The sequence below is a fragment of the Pseudophryne corroboree genome, chromosome 9 (assembly GCF_028390025.1).
Source record: "Pseudophryne corroboree isolate aPseCor3 chromosome 9, aPseCor3.hap2, whole genome shotgun sequence".
NCBI lineage: Eukaryota > Metazoa > Chordata > Amphibia > Anura > Myobatrachidae > Pseudophryne > Pseudophryne corroboree.
Window position 1 is genome coordinate 446280924 of NC_086452.1, and position 23108 is coordinate 446304031.

General features: G+C 46.3%; 1 protein-coding gene across 1 annotated transcript in view; it reads left to right on the forward strand.

Annotated features, from left to right (window-relative positions):
- Window positions 1-23108, forward strand: part of COL7A1 (collagen type VII alpha 1 chain) — a 215617-nt gene that overhangs the window by 19649 nt on the left and 172860 nt on the right. Inside the window, exons 7-12 of the mRNA XM_063941553.1 lie at window positions 26-187; window positions 3987-4150; window positions 7440-7569; window positions 12133-12255; window positions 13522-13671; window positions 14467-14586. Of these exons, the coding sequence (XP_063797623.1) occupies window positions 26-187; window positions 3987-4150; window positions 7440-7569; window positions 12133-12255; window positions 13522-13671; window positions 14467-14586 (849 nt within the window). The remainder of the gene's footprint in view (window positions 1-25; window positions 188-3986; window positions 4151-7439; window positions 7570-12132; window positions 12256-13521; window positions 13672-14466; window positions 14587-23108) is intronic.

Consider the following 23108-nt stretch of genomic DNA (forward strand, 5'->3'; position numbering starts at 1 on the left):
TGACCTTTTGTGATTTATTTTTTAGGAATAAAGAACGCTGACAGCCGAGAGCTTACTAGGGTGGCATCCACCCCAACAGATGACTTCTTCTTCTACGTCAATGAGTTTAAGATTCTAGGCACTCTCCTACCTCTGGTGTCACGGAAAGTTTGTACCACTACTGGGGGCACCTACAGGCCCGTATCTAGTAAGTCACCTATACATTTAATACAAAAATAAAGCATCACAACACGCACCCGCATTGTATTCGTGGTCTTTGTAGCATTTGCATAGTGTTGTATCCTTGGGCTAGAGCAGTGGTTCCCCAACCTTTTTGAATCACGGCACCCTAGAGTATCAGAACTTTTTCACGGCACTCCTAGGCTGAAAGTTTCTTATTAAGAAATTTAGAGAAAAAAAAAATAATTAAGTCAATTGTGTTTATATGTCATCCTTAGGTTCCGTTACGTGGTAGGGACGAGATTTGTTTCTGTTAGTCCACATATTTTATGATTGGCAGCCACCAGCAATGGGTTTGCCTGTTACCAATCCAAGGCACCACTGCAAGTGTCCCATGGCACCCCGGGCTCCCGCGGCACACAGTTTGAGAACCACTGGGCTAGAGATCTCTTCTATGTTGGTGCAGGAGTGGCACTTTCTTTAGACAATCTTTGGGAAAATCTCCTGTATGTACCGCCAATTATTTAAAAATCTACCATCATTTATTTTAAAATAAACCAAAAATTTAATTTTAATGGGAAGAATCGAAGCAATGCAACACCAGGGTACACAGACCTATTTAGCAACTGTATTTAATACAGAATTGTATCATAAGTCACAGACGCTTTGTTCAAAATCTTACACTATGCGCTGGAATCCATAGGTTTGATGAACCAAAACACATCAAGGGCCTTATTCAGACTTATTAGCAAACCAAAAAAGCACACTAATGGGCAAAACCATGTGCAGTGCAGGTGGGGCAGATGTAACATGTGCAGAGAGAGTTAGATTTGGTTGGGGTGTGTTCAAAGTGAAATCTAAATTGCAGTATATTAAGCAGCCAGTATTTACCCTGCACAGAAACACTATAACCCACCCAAATCTAACTCTCTGCACATGTACATCTGCCCCACCTGCAGTGCAGCATGGTTTTGCACATTAGTGTGCTTTTTTGGTTTGCTAACAAACATGAATAACCCCCCAAGTATTGAATAATAAAAAAAGCCCACATAGCAGTCAGTGTAGTGAAAGCAGTGACCTTGGATGTTTATCTGGCTTTTCAAGGTCAATTGAGATCTGTACTCACTTTCTGCATTTGTTTGCCAAGTAAAACAAGAGCTGTATTATAGAGACATAGGGGTATTTTGAGAGTGATTATACGTATTGTGACACCCCCCCCCCCCACCCCACACACACTTAAAAAAAAAATCCACTGCAAATATCAGTTATATCAGTGCTTATGTTTAAACACTTCTAGTGATCTGCTAATTATTTTAAGTCAAAATGAATATAAAATATACACTGTAAGGTAAGGTTACAGAACTTGGTGGTGGCAGTGGTGAAGGGGGGGGGGGAGGGGTCGGGTTGTGATAACATTGTGGGTCTGTATCTTAAGAAATGCATAACTTTAAATAGAGAACATTGATGTCTCTGAAGCAAAGCTGTAGTTATCATCATCAACTCACAAGCTTGCATAGAAGTGCAAAGATTTGCCACCTAAAGGTATGTCTGACCTAAAATACAGTGCATCCGAATGGGCTTAGTTAACTTGGATATGCACACCTTTACTGTATTGCACTGTACTTGTCAGAGCCGGATTAAGACTGCATGGGGCCCTAGGTAAGGCACGATAGAGAGGGACAGACGATTTTGAATACTTTTGACATCGATGGAGGAGAACCTATGTTTCTGTTTTTGTTTCAGTTCTACAAGGTACCGGGACACAGATCATAACCCTACCCTCGAAACCCACAAAGCCCCGCCTCCAGGTTCTGATTGGCTCACTGGCTAGTCAGTGAAAGAACAGGGATGACCATCGATTGGGGAAACCATTGATGGTTATCCATTGTATAGTTTACAACCATCAATGGTTACTTGACGGTTCACAATCAATGCGATGGTAAACTCACTGATGGCCATCCCTAATGATAAAGTAGATTAATAAATAGACATAGGCTCCAAGAACCGCTCTATAGCTGCTGCTGTTAGTGAGCTGTCCTGAACATGTTTGTCTGGTCCACTGTGGTACTTAAATCCCCTTATGTTGACTGCCAAAGATGGCAGGAGGGCCCCTATATCTATAGGGCCTAAGTCACCTAGCATGTAATCTGGCCCTAGTTCCTGCACATGAATTCCTGTGACACATAATTGCACATGAACACTACTTCCAGTCAGTGGCGTAAGTTCGTCACAGTCGCCCGGAGGCATGATAAATATTTGTGCCCCCCTATTTCCTATATTAAGATAAATATATGTATGTTTGTGTGCGTGTGTGTGTGTGTGTGTGTGTGTGTGTGTGTGTGTGTGTGTGTGTGTATATATGCAGTGTTCTGAAAAAATGTATATACTGTATTTATACATTGAATTATCTTTTATTTTAAATCACAAATTTCTTAGCAGTCATACCCAGGTTTAGAACCCATGACCTGTTACACTGACAGCAGACACTTTACTGATGGAGTTATTTGCTCCTGTAGAGGAAGCATGAGAATTCTAACTATATGAAGTTAAGTGTAATTGTCAGAGAAGTATCTTCATATAGTTAAAATTCTCATATTTCCTATACAGGAGCAAACAGCTTCATCAGTAAGTGCTTCCAGTGTAATATGGTGTGTTTTCTAATCCTGGGTGTGATACTTGTAAAATGTGTTTATTCAGTATAATAAAGAGGGTGTGATGTGTAAGGTGCAGGGACCAGTGAGGAAGTCGGCCACTGAAAAGACAGCGACAGATATCAATTAACTTAATTCAATGGTGTCACAGAATGGGAGAAGAGGTGCCCCCCTTCAGACCAGGAGCCCGGTGGCAGATGACTCCGTTGCCTCCCATAGTTCTGCCTCTGCTTCCAGTACAACGGGCCGTAAGAGCAACTCAAGATATGGGTGCAGGTTGTGCTTATGCAAATTGTACGCAAATTCATCAGGAACCAGAGTCTCAAAGTTACAACGAGTAGATGAACTTATGTTTAACTCTAAAGTGGTCCTTACATGTATACTTTGCTTGCAACTGTTGTTTGAGAAATTATGAAGGTGTTTTTTTCCCTTAATGTAAATTAGTATTTGTGTGCAGTTTATCAATTTCCAAGGATGATAATTATGATGTTGTTATATTGTCACTGTAATAGGAAAAAATAAAATATCCAAGTCAGGCTACTTAGATTATATATTTTTTATTTTACAAATTATGGATGTCTTTCAGACCTGATCACACGCTAGCTTTTTTCGCTGCACTGCAAACAGGTCAGAACTACGCATGCTTTTGCACCGCAATGCGCAGGTGCATTGCACGGGTTCAAAGCGGATCGTTGCTGTGCGATGGGTTTTACGAAGAATCCATTCACACAGGCGATTGCAAGAAGATTGACAGGAAGAAGGCATTGTGGGTGGCAACTGACCGTTTTCTGGGAGTGATTGGAGAAACGCAGGCGTGTCCAAGCGTTTGCAGGGCGGGTGTCTGACGTCAATTCCGGCCCTGAACAGGCTGAAGTGATCGCAGCGGCTGAGTAAGTTCTGGGCTACTCAGAAACTGTACAAAACTTTTTTGTACCGCTCAGCTGCACATGCAAAGCGAAAATACACTCCCCTATGGGCGGCGACTATCTGCTCGCAGCAGTGCAAAAAAAAACTAGCGAGCGATCAGGGCCTATGTCGTTTCCAACGTTGACTTTCAATAGTACATAAAAGACAAAGACCTGGCTTATGTCATAATAACACATCAACAAATGTTTTTTAATTAAACACAGTATATTACTAGCATGAGATTGATGAGTATACATTTGTGTATTTTAGCCTCGGAATCTTACAAAGGACCCGTCAACCTGGTATTCTCTAATCAGGCTTCTGACTCTATGAGGATCCAATGGATGGCCGCCACTGGACCCGTTACTGGTTATAAAGTTGTTTATGGTCCACTCACCAGCCAGGGGCAGGACATCCCATTGGAACTTAGAGAGGTATGAGTTTTGTTTGGCTACTTGTTCATTATTATTATTTATCTGCTTTGCGGGAATATTAGTGCTAAATTGACCAAGTTTCCCCGGTTTGATGGCCATGAACATGTTTGTGGTACAATCGCCTGATCCAAATTTATGGTTCACTGTGTCAATTGTGCTAATTTGACAGAGAATGTTATAGGATACACTAAGATGTGCAAGTCTTTTCTTAAACTATACTGAACCTAGAATGTCAAAATTCTCCAAAAGTTGCTTTTTGCATGCTGCCATATTTCTGTAAAAGTTAATTTCACACTCTGACTTGGATCAATAGGCAACCTGCTTTTAACAGCAATTGATGCTTTTTTTTAAATCTTGCATACTGCACTTAAAAATAGACAGGGAAGGGAATTTAGTAATACCTGTATACATGTTTTAGCATTAATTTCAGCTCTCAAATTATTTGGTGCAATTTTATCAAATGTGTTTTTGCGTCTCTCAAGATTTACTTTTACAGAGTCCGATTGTTTACACAGTGGAGGCAGCCGTATCGTGGGCCGTTCACTATCCATGAGAACGTAGCTTACCGATTCATCACACCTCCAAACATGTTAAAAAGAAAAATTGTGACATGATAAGAAACTCTTCCAAACCTCACAAACCCCAACCAGATCCATCCAAACCCAGCCCACCTCCATCCAAAGATATTGACATTTGAGTGCAGGCATGATCACTGTCCAATAGGCCACAATGATACAGTATGTGGGTTTCGAAAAACAGTGCTTTAAAAATAGGGGCCATTGGGAGGTATTAATTCATTAGGAACATGTGACACCAATGAGACACTCCTTAATCAATATTCGTGAGCCCCTGGTTCTTAATGAATGGATAAGCTGCATTATGATCAATATTGTTTCAGTGGCTGCCTCCACTCAGTGTACGTACAAGTATTTTTTAAATAAAACCCTTGTGAAGAACCCTTATATCACAATAGCAGTATAAAAACTTAGGAATTATAGGTACCATTATTATCATCATCATCATCATCAGTACTATTGCTGCTTCACAAGAGAATTTGGAAAGTTGTCAGTGCAAGAACTTGGTCTTCAACACACATATTCTGCAGCGCTTCACAGAGAATATTTGGCCATTCACACCAGTGGAGCTTACAATCTATATACCCTATCACATGTACACACAGATACATGCATGCTTGGGTTAATTTTGTTGGCAGCCAGTTAACCAACCGGTATATTTTTGGATTGTGGGTGAAACTGAAGCATCTGGGGAAAACCACGCAAGCACGTGGAGAATATACAAACTCCACACAGTTAGGCCCATGGTGGGAATCGAACCCATGACCTCAGTGCTGTGAGGCAGTAATGCTAACTTTTACACCATCCTATAATTACTAGTAGTCTACTGACTTATTGTTTCACAAAACAAAAGCATCACCATAGGCTGGGAGAGTGACATCCCAAGAAATGAACAACTGAGTATTTAAACTGATGAATGAATTTTAAATAAAATTATTGTGAAGTAAGATAAGGAACAGGTCCTCGCCCCCGGCGCTCCTTCACTTCCCCATAATGACCTTTTTGAGTTCGCTGGGCCGGGTTAAGGTGATATCTTTTACCTACTCGTACCTGTTAAAAACACTTCATGCAGATCCTTTGTCGGGTCTCTGTGGGCGTTGGGAGGGTGATTTGGGCCCCGTTAGCGAGGAGGATTGGGAACTTGCCCTGGAATACCCAAGTGTGGTGACCAGGTCACTCCGATTTCAACAAATACAGCTCTTTATCTTGCATAGATCCTATATGACACCGGCTCGGTTGGCCAGGTTTAGGGCTGGCAGTGCAGCTAGTTGCCCTAAATGCGGGGTTGACAGGGGATCCTTTTGGCACCTGGTGTGGGAGTGTCCGTCCATTCAGGTGTTTTGGTCTGGGGTCGGGTCGATTCTGGAGCACACGGGGATGCCTGGGAGCATGCTGACTCCGAGATTTTGTATACTGGGAATGGAGGGTCCTGCCTCAGGGTCCAGGTGGGAGGGCTTTTATGCTCGTACTATTTGTGCTTTAGCCAAAGTGTGCATTGCACGGTCTTGGATGGCCCCACGTTCCCCTACTATATCGGCATTTAAAGCCCTGGTCAATGATACTCTCCTTAAAGACCGCAATGTGTACATGAAAAATAACGCCATGTCTAAGTATGAGAAAATATGGTCCCCTTGGATTGATTCTGTGTACTCCTCCCCCGCCTTGGCGATGTGAGAAGCACTGTGCCTCGGAAGAGGTGTGTGTTATGGGTTTCGTGTGATACCAGGCTGTGATATTACTTGCTACTGTGTACACCTCACAAATCTTCTGCTTTAATGTACTACTGCCTCTTGTTGTCTTTTCTTTCTCTTTCTTTTTCTTCTTATTCTATTGTTTTTTGATTATTTTTTTATTAGTGTTATAGGAATTTCTGTAGGCTATGTTACGGTCTACTAGGTGGAGATGCCACTGTTAGATAACTGGGGTGAAAATTAAAAAAGTCTACTATGCGATATATAACCTGTTTACAGACAGTAGCCTTGAGTTTGGTAACCATACGGGAACGAATGTACATGTGATGTAATATACCCCGTAACTGAGATTCATATATACTCTAAACTGGTATAATGCGCATCCTGTAGTATCTGATTTCTCATGTACAATGATTTGTCTGTATTGCCGATCCTTTTTCGAATAAAAATATTCTATTTAAAAAAAAAAGATAAGGAATAGATCCATGTGCCTACTCTCTACCCTCTATCCAAAATATAAGTACAGTAGATCATAAATGAATGTCCAAAGAGCACCAGATGTGCCCCATACAGATCATTCCATTGGTATTGTTTTACTAAGGTGACCATGTATAAACTGGCAAAATCAGGGGCAAATCTGCTACCCATGGCCATTCCTGGTGTCTGAAGAAATAAAATATGTGCCATAAAAAACTAATTGTGATTTAAAATAAGAATAATTTTATTTCTAATAAAAACTGTTGAGCTTCCAGGAGGCTTATATACAATCTTACTATGTGACAATATTTATAATATGTGAATTTATGTGTACATTTTAAATGTATGTGATGTTAAATTTGAAACCTGTACATATTGGAGTAAATTCCTTTTAGTGAACCTCAGCAGCTGCCATTTTGTAACACATATTAATTATTATATACTGTATAAACATTTTTTAATAATTAATTCAAGTACGTAGCACTCTCATATGTTTTTTAATATCTAAAGTGTTACAATTTATTGTGTCCTGATGTCTATCCATAGATCACCCTGACTAGAGCACAGACAGAGACCCTCCTACAAGGCCTCAGGCCAGGCACGGAATATTCTGTCAAAGTGACCGCATTGTATGCCAACAGTATTGGAGAATCCGTCTCTGGCAGGGGGAGAACATGTAAGTTACTCTCATACACTGTGGGGGGTATTTATCAAAGCTTGGAGAGAGATAAATCAGAGAGAGTGATGAAGTACTAACCAATCAATTTCTGTCCTTTTACAGGCCGTGTTTTAAAAATGACAGTAGCTGATTGGTTGGCACTTTCTCTCTCTCTACTTTATCTCCAAGCTTTGATAAATCTCCACCTCATGAAACCTAAGCCCCCGTCTGCAGCCCATTGGTCACTGAAGGATCCTGCTTCATTTAACCAATCTGTGTGGAGTTTTTCTTATTTAAGGCAATAGGTGTGGGGGAGGGGAGTGGCACTGATATCTGATCTAGGGATCTGTGTGGTCTCAGGATCTACTCTCATATCAGAAGGCATACATAACGTGTAGCACTAATGAAAACTTCTTGCTATTTTATTTACACAAGTACTATCACTAGATGCCCTTATTCCCTTCCAATCCTGATGGTCAACTTTGAGACCGAATTGGCCACAAATGAGTCCATGGGCCCGGAAAGACCAATGGGACCAGTTTATATCTTACCATGAACTATATCAGATGTCAAGAAATGTAAAATTAGACTATGTTGCTTATCCATGTATGGAGTGTTGACCGCCATAGGATTCAACTGTTTGCGCCAAACAGCCAAATCTTTTAGACTGAGCCACAGACTTGTGTGGCCAAAGGGTGTGGATTAAGAGATAGACAAATAACAGGTCTATAGTCATTAGGTTGACACCATAGGGTCAACAGTTAATAGGTCAACAGGTCGACAGAAAAGGTCAACAAGTAGAAAAGGTTGGCAGGGTCAAAAGGTCAACATGGAAAAGGTAGACAAAAAAATAGACTTTTTTCCTTGTGTTATTTTTTGTTTTTACACATATTTGTGTGTCGAGCTTTTTTATATGTCAACTTTTTCACGCTGTCGACCTATTGGCTGTCGATCTTTTAACTGTCTATCTACAATCCACCAACCGTGGTCAAAATGAACATAAATCCAGCCACATGGCTCTTTTAGAAGTACTGGGCTTGTCCATATTTGGGGACCATCCATATATCTGACTACCTCCACCATGTCTACTGTATAAGTTGCATGCAATAGATCAGGATCAGTAATATGTAATAGAGCCGGTAAGCGGTGCAGAATCGGTTGAGATCCCAATTACCCCACGCTGACAAGCTCTGCTGCATATTAATCGTTCCCAGATCTCCTGCAGAACGGATACCCAGTAGCCACATCTGCTTACCTTTGGAGTGAACTGTTTCATTTTACTGTAAGATCAGTATTATATTACTCTACAGTATATAAAGGATTATTTCATTACTAGGTGCTTCATAGCGCCCTACGGGCGCTCTTCACACCGTCGCAAGGGGCTACGCCCCCTTAACCCTTGCATGCCTTTCTGGGGTTCAATATTTGTATTATATGGAGTATTACCTGCATTCCTTTGTTAGTGGTTAAATATTGCACAATGAAAGGGCGTGCGATGGTGAAGGAGGCGCAGCCCCTTGCGACGGCGTGAACAGAACCTGCAGGGCACGATGTACAGAATGTAGCGGGTGCGGGGGGGACTGCGGATGGTGTCTGTAGATGCTGCGGGTGGAGGGGCGGCGGAAGTGAGGGTAGGGCCCGGATGGGGGAGGTGCTGCAGGTGGTGGAGGGGCAGGTGCGGGGGTGCCATTGGTGGGGGAGGGGTGGCGGAGGGGGGTACCGCGGATGGAGGAGGATGTCTGCAGATGCTGCGGGTGGAGGGGGGCAGGTGTGGGGGGAGACATATAAGGGGGGTGGATGGTGGAGGAGGCCTGGAGGTGCTGTGGGTGGTGAAGAGGCGGAGGAGTGGGAGCCGCGGGTGGTGTAGGGGGTCTGGAGGCACAGCGTGTGGGGGAGGGGTGGAGTGTCGCATGTGGTGGAGGGGAAGGTGCGGAGGTGTGGTGCATTGGGGAGAGGTCTGGAGGCGCTGCGGGTACTGTACCTGCCAAAAAGGTAGTTGGAGGGTATGTAGTAGCAGGGCCAGGACAGGGGTGACAGGGTCAGAACAGTGGTGATGGGGCCAGGACAGGGGTGACGGGCCAGGACAGGGGCGACGGGGCCAGGACAGAAATGACAGGGACAGGATAGGGGTGACAGGGCCAGGGTAGGGGCGGCAGGGCCAGGACAGGGGTGACAGGGCCAGTATAAGGTTGACATGGCAAGCACAGGGGTGACAGGGCCAGGATAGGGGTAACAGGGCCAGCATAAGGGTGACAGGGCCAGGATAAGGGTTAAAGGGCCAGGATAAGGGTGAAAGGGCCAGGATAAGGGTGGCAGGGCAAGGCCAGGGGTGACAGGGACATGACAGAACACAGGGCACGGGAGAGATTGGTATTAGGGACAAAACAGTGGTGACAGACAGATGTGTCTTACCGGAGTCACTGCTGCTGGCTGCTGCTGTTCCACTCCAACCTGTTGGGATCTGCTGCTGGTGGAGGCTTGGCATGGCTGACTCTCTTAGGCTGGAGTCCTGCTTCCTCTGCCCGTCCGCATCCCTCCTCCCCTCCTCAGTCACAGCGGCTGGTGCCCAACAAAACTGCAGCTAAGAAGCGTGGAATGTGCCAGAAAGTGACGCTCCTCCACGCCAGAGAGACCCTGCTGATGTGGGGGGTCAAGCACACAGTGAGCCGGTGCCCGTCTGTCTGTATGACATACCCCTCACATACCGCCATACCTCCCAACTGTCCCAATTTTCGCGGGACAGTCCCATTTTTTTGGGTCTGTCCCACTATCCCACCCGCGGGTCGCAGTGTCCCGCGGTGGGGGGGGGGGGGGGGGGCAGTTGGAAAGCTCCTGTACTCGCTGTTCTGCTTAGCAGAGCAGCGGTGAATAGTGAAGACAGAGGGAGAGGGGGCATCAGGGGGTACGGATTAATGGGGGGTTCCAGCAGCAGAGCCAGATTAAGGGGGGGGGGGGGGCAGGGGGTACGTACCGTTGGCCCCACAGTTTTAGGGGGCCCCCCGGCTCGAGTAGCTCTGTCCCAGCTCAGAAGCTCCCCCGTCCTGCCAGCAACAGCGGCAGCATTGTGCTACAGTCAGCACACGCTGCTGCGTATTGGCAGGTCTGTGGTGTTGCAGGGAGGCAGCAGTCTCCCTGCTTTCTTCTGCCTGTGCGGGTGTGTAGGGGGGAGCAACCACCCCTTCTGGATTTACCCCTAGCTGAGGGGCCAAAATTCCATAAAAAATAAATAAATCCTGGAATTTGCATAAGGGGGCGTGGCTTCGTGTCCCGCGATTAGGCCACGCCCCCAACCCCACAGCAGGCACAGCAATGAGATAGGGCTCCCCTGTCTCAAGTGACCTGGCCCCCCCGGACTCATAATCAGCCCCTGGGGGCATGCCAGCAGCTCACAGAGCGCTGGGCATGCCCCCTCACTGACGAAAACGGGAGCCCTCCCGTGAAGCCACGCCCCCTTTTCGCCGAGTGTGTGTCCCTCCTTCTGCCTGAAGAAAGCTCCTGCAGAAAGCTGGGAGGTATGCACCCCTGCCTGTGCCATGCCCATACCATCTGCTTCTGCTCCTAGTCTCCTATAGATGTGGCCAGATCTGTGATTCATTTGACTAACTCCGCCCAGTGTTGTGACTCCGCCCAGCGTTAGCAAATGAGTCACAAAGTCACAGAATAGGGCTATTATATAGGAGATCAATGTTGTTGCTCCTCCTGGGATTCTATTTCCTGTGAGTCGGTTCCGTCTGTCACCACTAGTGGACAGCAGGTATATTCAGGCAGTGCAGTAGAGAGCCTGCCTGAGTACACCTGCTGGTACTTTTCAGGGGGCGTGGCCAAATAACAGGAGGCGTGGCCATGCACCCTTAGAAAAAAATACAGAATACAGCCTCCCTGGCCACATTGCAACCCAGCATATAGTAGCGTGTGCTGGGCTGAGGAGAAGAGCTGCAGCTGCTGCTGCCAGGTAAGGGGGGACCTGGGCCCCCACTGGGCCCCTCCATCAGACCTGGGCCCAGGTAATTAGTACCCTCCCCCCCTCCCCTCGGCACCACTGTACTCAGGTGCTGCACTGTACTAAACATTCTAACTTTTAACAGTGTCGGACTGGGGCTAGAGGGGCCCACCGGCGAAATGCAGTGGTAGGGGCCCATGCTTAGAGGCTAGACTAACCATAGATAGATAGATAGATAATATATACAGTAAATACTGCTAGTGCATGCACGATAAATACACCATAGAACTTTGCAGTATAATGTAACATGCAGTATGCATAATGTATAATGCAAGTGCACAATCTGGAACCCGATCCCTAGAGGAAGGGGGTGGGGGCCCGCAGGTGGCGTGTTGTTGTTGTTGTTTTTTTGCGTGTTCAGAAGAGACTTTCTTCTATGTCGGGACTTGTAGTATGGTAAATCTCACTCCTGCTAATGAGTAAATATAAATACAATATTGTGCAACATAATGAAATCATATAGATATGAAAGGAACCCCACCTTATGTATTGGGCATGGGCTGTCATTTCTCTATTAATTTTATACCTAGTGGAATGTTGTGGTGGTATATCAGTAATATACACAATGACTTATTTCACAGTAAGCCCACTTGGCATATCCAACTTCCGGATATCCGAGGTCGGCCCATCCTTTCTCAAATTGACATGGTCTGTTTCCGGAACAGATCCACCGTCAGGATTCCGGCTCACATACTCCACTAGAGGTTAGTGCATTCTGTGAGCTATCCAGCTACTGACTATTTAGTGCTATTACGCCTGATTTCTTGTTCATTGTACATTTTATTTTATTTTTTTACTTAATGTGCATGCAAATCTTGTGTTTCCCTGTGCCTAGAGTGCACACACATGAGCTTCACATTGTTGGGACTCTCATGCGCCCTGCATAGTGTGGACAGGGTTATTAGTACATTCACAAGACTAGACCATCCTGTAGCCAGTCACAGCATCAAAAAAAGTTTGTTAGACCAACCTAGCCAATCAGCACATTAAACCATTCACAGGGTTAGATCAACCCTAGCCAATCAGAACCCAAGAACAATCACAGAGTTAGACCAACCTAGCCAATCAGAGCATTAGGCCATTCAAAGGGTTAGGCCAAACTAGCCAGTCAGAGCCCTAGAACATTCACAGGGTTAGACCAGCCAGCCAATAAGACTTATCACAGGGTTGAAACAAATAAAAATATATATAAATTTACTGGTTGGACCAATGAAACAAGGACAAGTAGGCCACTAGCCACTAGACAATATTTAACTGGAAGTCGCAACATGGTCTACCAATCAACATTTGTCCTGCAAAGCACATAGCCATCAAACAGTCCCTACTTTCAATAGGCAGTCCTCATTTTCATCTATGCGGCACCATTTAACCTCTTTTGTAAACTGAGTGCACTTTAATATCCTTCTTCTCGGGACCTTTTAAGGAAATATTGAGGATACCTATTAAAATGTGTCAACTAATATAGTTCCATACTTGTTTTAAATGAGACATCTTGGATGCGTCTGTGTGTGTGCCAATTACTCCTGTGGCTTTTTAATCAGATGTGTTGGAACATATCTGACTGAATATTTGTAATTTGCTTAACAAGGTTTCGACATTTGATGCCGGGTAACTTTTTTCTTCTTCTCTGCATTGTATAAACAATTTCAGGTTGTATTTTAAGGGGTCCTTTGTGTTCTAAAAATAGTGCACCTGGATGGTGGCCAGCCTCATCTGTGGACATACCTGTACTTGTCTCCTTCTAGCACTTGCATGACTGTAGCCTTGATGCGTCCTGGTCTGTACCGCGCCCTAACATGGCAATGTATCTCCAGCAATTAAAGAATTCTCGGCCCTAGAGGCTGAACGAGTCTGTGACTCACCTGCACCGCTTGGAGGAATGACTTGCATTAGTAAAGTCTGTCTAAACATTGTCACCGAAGTACACGTGTGCGATTCACCAGATCTTCTCTTCCATTGCTGATGGCCAGGTGACGGGAGGACTGCTGAGAAGACCCTGAGCGGCAGTGCATTGTCGGACACCCTCGGTGACCTGAGGCCCAACACCGAATATGTCATCGTGCTTTATCCTCAATACCAGCGGCAGACTGGCACACCTGTAACAATCACCGGGCGCACGCGTGAGTCTACCGTCTAATCGTTACATGACTGTATGTATGTAGTGTTGCAATTTTTAGGCTTTTAAAATACTCAGCCATTTACAAAGGCAGATGTCACCGATTTACTTTAGGGAGGTGCAGCTGAAGACTGCATGCATTGGTCGGCCAATGTATCGCCCACAAATTGTCCACAAAAATAAACTTGCTGATGTTCAAGGGTGTAATACTGTAGGTGCAGCCTGCAGGGGGTGCTGCTGCTATGGGGCCTTCCCTGTTAAGCAATTATAGAGAGCAAGGTCATACATAAGGCAACCTGGTCCCTTGCCTAGGGCACATTGGGCATCGAGGATTACTCTAAGTCTTTTTTAGTGTGTGTGTGTGTGTGTGGTTTTTTTTTAACAACCTGGAGTGATTGAAAGGAGCGCGATCCAGTGTCTTCCCTAGGGCCTTTGTGGTTATAATTAGGCTTTGTATATATAAATATATGTAGGTGAGTGATACATGGGGGCACTTACTAAAATGTTGTTATGGTTCAGACAAAGGTTTAGTTATGCCCCCCCATTGATACATTTTTACACATGTTTCATGACAAGGTTTTTGTGATGATAGCGCAAATTGCACGAGCACAGTCCTTCATTGGTATATAGGCTCAGTGTGTATTGTCAGACAGGGGTTACGGAAAGGATTAAGGAGTTTCGTGTTATTCCGCTGGCAATTAGGTTTTGATTATTATATTTTTCTAAATCAGTTCCCATGATGCTGACGTTAAAGCTATTAAGATTACTTTCTTAAGATAATGACTTCTCTCACATACAGAGCGTGTTGAAGGGATTACAGATCTAAATATCCAGGATGTGACATCACAAAGCATGACTGCGACGTGGAGAGGGGTCAGTGGAGCCACCGGCTACCGCATCTCCTGGGTGTCTCAAACAGGTATATTAACTGGTTGGCTGCATGGTAGATGCCTTCAATGTTAATAGATTATTGTAGCTCTCTAATACGAAAATTATCATGGAATGTGGGTTATTATATACAGTAACAAAAACATTTACTGACAATACAGAGGTGCTGATTTTGCTATGATAAATCCAAACATAAAAGTGTATATAGACATGTATGTAGATATGTTAACTTGGTAGTGATTGTAGAATAACCTTTATTTTAACCAGGACAGGTAAAAACTTTTTAACATGGATGGTTACTAAAAAAAATGTTTAAAAAAAAATCTGATTCTGGAAGACAGTACACTGCTACAATAAGGAGAGACTTTATAGTGACAACTTAAAGCACAGCGCCACTTACTGTCCCTCCATTATAACTTCTCATGTAATTCTTATGGGCTCATTGCGATGTGTGAAAGAAAGGTGATCGCATCAGCGGACTGCGCATCTGCGAGTGGTGAGTGCTGGGAAGGGATCCGTACCGGTACCGTTTGCGAAGTGTAGCCTATAGGCTACAGTGGCTATTGCCATCTTCAGATAGCCTTCCCTACTGGGCCAGACCCAGAATCGAAAGCATTCTAGAGCTTGATCAATTCTGCCAGAAAGCAGTTCCCATAGGTTTCTACGGGGGCTGATTTTGCGGTAAAAAATGGGGGACTGCAGCAGATGTCTCCAATATCTGCTGCTATCCCCTCTAAATACATTTGGGGGATAATTAATATTTGCTGGTACCCCCTGAAAATGTGCATTTAGGGAAGGATATCCCTCAAATATTTACTGTATCTGTAAACTGTTCTCTCACTGTGCTCTTGTGTAAAATAGCTTTTTCTCCTAAAAACTGGGTAGCTGACAGTACAGAGTAGAAGAATTTAATGCATCCACTCAAATGTACAACTTTTGGTGTGGAGTGCTGTGAAAAGGGGTAGGTGGACCGTTATGCAATGAAGAGAATGGATTAGCTGCAAGTTGTTCTCACATAAGATTTTATGCCCTTATTTATCAATGAGTGATAAATTTCACTGTGAGTGATAAATTGCACCAGCCAATCACCTCCTAACTGTCATTTTTCAAACATGTCTGTAACAAAGCAGTTAGGAGCTGATTGGCTGGTGCAATTTATCACTCATAGGGGGTCATTCCGAGTTGTTCGCTCGGTAAAAATCTTCGCATCGCAGCGATTTTCCGCTTAATGCGCATGCGCAATGTCCGCACTGCGACTGCGCCAAGTAAATTTGCTATGCAGTTAGGAATTTTACTCACGGCTTTTTCATCGTTCTGGCGATCGTAATGTGATTGACAGGAAATGGGTGTTACTGGGCGGAAACAGGCCGTTTTATGGGCGTCTGGGAAAAAACGCTACCGTTTCCGGAAAAAACGCAGGAGTGGCCGGAGAAACGGGGGAGTGTCTGGGCGAACGCTGGGTGTGTTTGTGACGTCAAACCAGGAACGACAAGCACTGAAATGATCGCAGATGCCGAGTAAGGTTGAAGTTACTCAGAAATTGCTACGAGGTGTGTAATCGCAATATTGCGATTACTTCGTTCGCAATTTTAAGATGCTAAGATTCACTCCCAGTAGGCGGCGGCTTAGCATGAGCAAATCTGCTAAAATCCGCTTGCGAGCGAACAACTCGGAATGACCCCCATAGTGAAATGTATTACTCATTGATAAATAAGGGCATTAACCTCTAATTATTAGCTGTTCCTCATTTTTCCCTGTCCTGTAACATACCGTTGATTAATAGGTGTGAATAAATCAGAGCTTTAAATATGCTCATGGATCAGTGAGTTTCCAAAGAACTGATTGATGGAGCCACTGTTATTGGTAATGGAGGGAGCTTAGTAAATGTTTTATTAAAAAAAATTAACACCGAAAACTCCTTTAAAAAGATCTGAGTTTTCCTCTGATCAGTCTGACGCTGGAGATGGTAGCTCATGCAATTAATTTGTTTCCTTATTATAAGATCCGAAACCTCAACACAAAATAATAACGAGCAAGAATGTACGAGGAGCTGGTGCCTTTGATATGAGCAGCACAATCATCTGTACCTCCTGGAGCCCTCTCCGATGCCAGCTATTGTCTGCTCCGCTCACAAGGCCAACGCAGGGAGTTACCTAGCTGGAAGGAATTTCTGGAAGCCATTCAAAGTCGGGTTTACAACTGGCAACACAATAATAGCTCAACATGAAATGACACAATACTAGCCGTCCTCATGCAACCTTGTGACGTATCTCAGCAATAGATGTCTTCCTGCTGATCAAGTCAAATGCCGGCTGTCAATATCCCAACAGCGGTGCCTGGTATATGCCAAGTCATCACTATGGCACATTTGGGCCTGCTGGCTGCGTGCATATATGCAGGCCTGTATGAGTTGCATGACTGTGCCCTTTAAATACTCATCCTTTGTTAGAGTGCTCCCGTTCTCCCAGTCAGATGCGTCCAGGACTGCAAATACACGTGTGTGTTTTCACATGTACAGGGAAGAATCATGCAGGATGCACTGTGCAAACTGGCGTTAGTACTCACTCTGCATCAGACTCAATAGACGGAATTCAAATGTTTTTCCACTGGCAGCCAGTAGATGGCGCCTAAATGGAGCTATTCAATTGTAGCTCCGTTCGGGCGCTATGGCTGCCAGCGTCTGCATTACGGCTCACACCGCCATGGGGTAGTGAGCTGAAATGCGCAAAAAGTTACTTATTTGGGCGCTCAAACTGCACTTTTCCTGAGCGCCCATTAGTTTAGTCTGGTTTTTGTGTTGAAACCCGACTGCTATGGACATGATATGCACAATAACGGGGATTAATTGAATATCGCCCCACGATCTCCCGTCACTTTAAACGAGAGATCGGGCGCAATATACTGTAACAATTGAATTCCACCCAATGTGTGTCATTAAAAAGTGCAAATAAAACTATATTTTGATAAATGGATGAATCAGTAATTGGTTCTCTTACATAGATGTCGAGGGTGGGGTTGAGTGGATAAAGTTATACGAGGGACACACTCAGGGCCGTAACTAGGTGTGTGCGGTGGGGGGCACCGCACATAGCGCTGCAGGGTAGGGGGCGCTGTTGGCGGCACTTGTCAAATGCCTGTTTTAATTACTTTCACTTGCAGCTCCCCCCCTTTTTGAAGTCCAGCATCTCCTGACCGTACCTGTCTCCTACCCCCACCCCTTCTGTCACTAATAACTATACAGCAGGGGTGTTAAATTCGCGGGGCCACATGCAGCCCCTACCACATCCTTTTGCGATCCCTGGCCAGGGGTTCTTATATGGTCCGTTGGCAGGGAATTGAGACAGAACGCTGACCAGGTTAGCGGCGTCCGTCCGGCTCTGGCCCCCACTCCGGGATATAGCCCATCAGGTCCAAGCACCGTAGGATGACCAGCGGCGACGGCAACAGCACTGCGGGCAGGAATGGGCTCTGGACAGCAACAGAGAACGAGGAGGGGAGTGGGCTGGAGCGGGGCAGCAGGCTGATGGTGGCAGGGGCAGGTGACTAGGTGAAGGGGAAGATGAATGGGTGGGGGGCAGGTGATTGGTTGAGGATGGCAGGGGCACTATACTGGGGGGGGGCATTACTTGTATCTGGCATTATAGTAGGGGCAAAATTTTTTAAATATTCCAAAATCTGGAATAATCCATTAACCAAAATGCTTTTGGTCCCAAGAATTTTGGATAAGGGATACTCGACCTGATATATATAAAACTCTATCTCTTTCTTGCGGCTCACACAAGACTTGGTGGACCTTGATAATTCGGCCCAGTTGGGATTTTGAGTTTGACATGTCTGCTATACAGCATTCATTGACTTGACTTGATAGCTCTTTGTTGTTCAGTCACACTGTCCTTTATTACATTTCCGGATGCTGATGTGCCTGGGATTCGAACCCACTGCCTATGACATTGCAGTTGGACACTATTCATTCAGCTATCTGCCCTTGCATAGAAAGCTAGAGAATTCCAAGCTTGAGAGTTCTAACTATTTGCTGCCTCTCTATCTGTCCCTACGTCTCTGCTGCCTCTCTATTTGTCCCTAAGTCCCTGCTCCCTCTCTCTGTTCCTACGTCCCTGCTGCCTCTCTATCTGTCCCTATGCCTTGCTGCCTCTCTCTTTGTTTCTATGCCCCTGCTGCCTCTTTCTGTCCCTAAGTCCCTGCTACCTATCTCTGTCTCTCTGTCTTTGCCTATACTCTCTCTCTCTCTCTCTCTCTGTGTCCCTGCTGCCACTCTCTCTGTCTCTGTGTTCCTGCTGCTAATCTCTCTGTCTCTATGTTCCTGCTGCCTCTATCTATTCCTACATCCCTGCTGCCTCTCTCCTCATCCCAACTGCGTCTCCCTATGTCCCCGCTGACCCTCTATCTGTCTCTATGTCCCTGCTACCCCTCTATCTGTCCCTATGTCCCTCCTGCCTCTCTCTGTTTCTATGCCCCTGTTGCCTCTTTCTGTCCCTAAGTCTCTTCTGCCTATCACTGTCCCTATGTCTTTGCCAACACCCTCTTTCTGTGTCCCTGCTGCCACTCTCTCTGTCTTTATGTCCCTGCTGCCATTCTCTATCTGGAGACCTGAGTTGGGGGGCCCCTTAAAAATGTTGCTATGGGGCCCACAAAGTTCTAGTTACGCCCCTGCCTCTATATATTTATGGGGCTGACTCAGAGGTACATGCTAATGGCACCTCTGCAGTTGTGCAGAATTATGCAAAAGCTACATGAAATGTATTAAGTAAAAAAGTAGCCCAGGATTCTGTAATGTGCTGCTGCATCTGAAGGGTCAGCACGGGATCATCTGTGTGCACACAGGACATCTAGTAACCCTAAGTGCAGTGCCTGCTCATGCACAGATCATTAAACCTCAGAGATTTATGTAAATATCAGAATCAGGCTGTATGGGCCAAATGTAATAGAGTGAGAGTTTCAAAAAGTGAGAGATTTGGTAAGGTTTTGCAGTGCTTTTTTTAAAGTGGCAATCATTTACACAGCAAGATCAACCTGCTTTTGCAGTGTAAATGATTGCCACTTTAAAAAAAACTGAAAAACCTTACCAAATCTCTCACTTTCTGAAACTCTCACTCTATTACATTTGCCCCTCTATGTGTAACCAAGGGTGTCGTACGGTATGCCGGCGCTCGGGCTCCCGGCGACCAGCATACCGGCGCCGGGAGCCCGACCGCCGGCATACCGACAGCGTGGCAAGCGCAAAGGAGCCCCTTGCGGGCTCGCTGCGCTCGCCACGCTGCGGGCACGGTGGCGCACTCCGCGCGCCACACTATTTTATTCTCCCACCAGGGGGGTCGTGTACCCCCACGAGGGAGAATAGTTGTCGGTATGCCGGGTGTCGGGATTCCGGCGCCGGTATACTGTGCGCCGGTATCCCGACATTCGGCATACAGAAGACCACCCGTAACCAATATCTCCCCCTATTAGCTGATAACACTGTTTTATCTTTTATCTTTGGCCTAATCTGAGCCGGACAGGGCCGTGCCAGTTCAGGAGCTCCAACGGCACATCGTGTCCTACTGACATTACACATGGAGGGGCGAGAGAAAACCTGAGAGTTGGGCACTACCATAAGTGCCCGATATGCGCTCAGCTGGGCTTTGCGGCAATGCCCAAGGGATAGATGTAGCAAACCTTCTAAAAGAGTTTGTTGCCCATAGCAACTAATGAGTGTCTAGCTTTCATTTATCAAATATATTCTATAAAATGATAGCTACAGTAGTACCTGGTTGGTTGCTATGGGCATTGTATGGTGGTCACTGGGATGCTCCTTGTATTGAATATCTCTCACTGGAATTGTAGACAGAGGCATTCTAATTTATTTTTTCTTTTATACCGCAAGGAAAAATGTGAGACCAGTGAGTGTTTAGCAATGGATAAGACCCCAGTAAAAATGATCTGTTTTATAATGACCTTTTACCAAGTCGGTGCTAATCTATGGAATTCCCTTCTGTTGGATTAAGTAGAAGTTAACATTTAATGTTTGTACTTGCCACCCTGGTGTGCTGCCTACCAGTGCAATACCTCACCCACTGGTGTGATCTCCACCTCCTGTGACAGGATCCTCCTGCTGGTGCTGTGACTGCCTACCAGTGCAATGCCTCACCCACTGGTGTGATCTCCACCTCCTGTGACAGGATCCTCCTGCTGGTGCTGTGACTGCCTACCAGTACAATACCTCACCTACTGGTGTGATCTCCACCTCCTGTGACAGGATCCTTCTGCTGGTGCTGTGACTGCCTACCAGTGCAATACCTCACCCACTGGTGTGATCTCCACCTCCTGTGACAGGATCCTTCTGCTGGTGCTGTGACTGCCTACCAGTGCAATGCCTCACCCACTGGTGTGATCTCTACCTACTGTGACAGGATCCTCCTGCTGGTGCTGTGACTGCCTACCAGTACAATACCTCACCTACTGGTGTGATCTCCACCTCCTGTGACAGGATCCTCCTGCAGGCGCTGTGACTGCCTACCAGTGCAATACCTCACCCACTGGTGTGATCTCCACCTCCTGTGACAGGATCCTCCTGCTGGTGCTGTGACTGCCTACCAGTGCAATACCTCACCTACTGGTGTGATCTCCTCCTCCTGTGACAGGATCCTTCTGCAGGCGCTGTGACAGCCTACCAGTGCAATACCTCACCCACTGGTGTGATCTCCACCTCCTGTGACAGGATCCTTCTGCTGGTGCTGTGACTGCCTACCAGTGCAATGCCTCACCCACTGGTGTGATCTCTACCTACTGTGACAGGATCCTCCTGCTGGTGCTGTGACTGCCTACCAGTGCAATACCTCACCCACTGGTGTGATCTCCACCTCCTGTGACAGGATCCTTCTGCTGGTGCTGTGACTGCCTACCAGTACAATACCTCACCTACTGGTGTGATCTCCACCTCCTGTGACAGGATCCTCCTGCTGGTGCTGTGACTGCCTACCAATGCAATACCTCACCCACTGGTGTGATCTCCTCCTCCTGTGACAGGATCCTTCTGCTGGTGCTGTGACTGCCTACCAGTACAATACCTCACCTACTGGTGTGATCTCTATCTCCTGTGACAGGATCCTCCTGCTGGTGCTGTGACTGCCTACCAATGCAATACCTCACCCACTGGTGTGATCTCCTCCTCCTGTGACAGGATCCTTCTGCTGGTGCTGTGACTGCCTACCAGTACAATACCTCACCTACTGGTGTGATCTCCACCTTCTGTGACAGGATCCTTCTGCTGGTGCTGTGACTGCCTATCAGTGCAATACCTCACCCACTGGTGTGATCTCCACCTCCTGTGACAGGATCCTCCTGCTGGTGCTGTGACTGCCTACCAGTACAATACCTCACCTACTGGTGTGATCTCCACCTCCTGTGACAGGATCCTTCTGCTGGTGCTGTGACTGCCTACCAGTACAATACCTCACCCACTGGTGTGATCTCCACCTCCTGTGACAGGATCCTTCTGCTGGTGCTGTGACTGCCTACCAATATAATACCTCACCCACTGGTGTGATCTCCACCTCCTGTGACAGGATCCTCCTGTAGGTGCTGTGACTGCCTACCAGTACAATACCTCACCCACTGGTGTGATCTCCACCTCCTGTGACAGGATCCTCCTGCAGGTGCTGTGACTGCCTACCAGTGCAATACCTCACCTACTGGTGTGATCTCCACCTCCTGTGACAGGATCCTCCTGCTGGTGCTGTGACTGCCTACCAGTGCAATACCTCACCCACTGGTGTGATCTCCACCTCCTGTGACAGGATCCTCCTGCAGGTGCTGTGACTGCCTACCAGTGCAATACCTCACCCACTGGTGTGATCTCCACCTCCTGTGACAGGATCCTCCTGCAGGTGCTGTGACTGCCTACCAGTACAATGCCTCACCCACTGCTGTGATCTCCACCTCCTGTGACAGGATCCTTCTGCTGGTGCTGTGACTGCCTACCAGTACAATACCTCACCTACTGGTGTTATCTCCACCTCCTGTAACAGGATCCTTCTGCTGGTGCTGTGACTGCCTACCAGTACAATACCTCACCCACTGGTGTGATCTCCACCTCCTGTAACAGGATCCTCCTGCTAGTGCTGTGACTGCCTACCAGTACAATACCTCACCCACTGGTGTGATCTCCACCTACTGTGACAGGATCCTCCTGCTGGTGCTGTGACTGCCTACCAGTACAATACCTCACCCACTGGTGTGATCTCCACCTCCTGTGATAGGATCCTCCTGCTGGTGCTGTGACTGCCTACCAGTACAATACCTCACCCACTGGTGTGATCTCCACCTACTGTGACAGGATCCTCCTGCTGGTGCTGTGACTGCCTACCAGTGTAATACCTCACCTACTGGTGTGATCTCCACCTCCTGTGACAGGATCCTCCTGCAGGTGCTGTGACTGCCTACCAGTGCAATACCTCACCCACTGGTGTGATCTCCACCTCCTGTGACAGGATCCTCCTGCTGGTGTTGTGACTGCCTACCAGTGCAATGCCTCACCCACTGGTGTGATCTCCACCT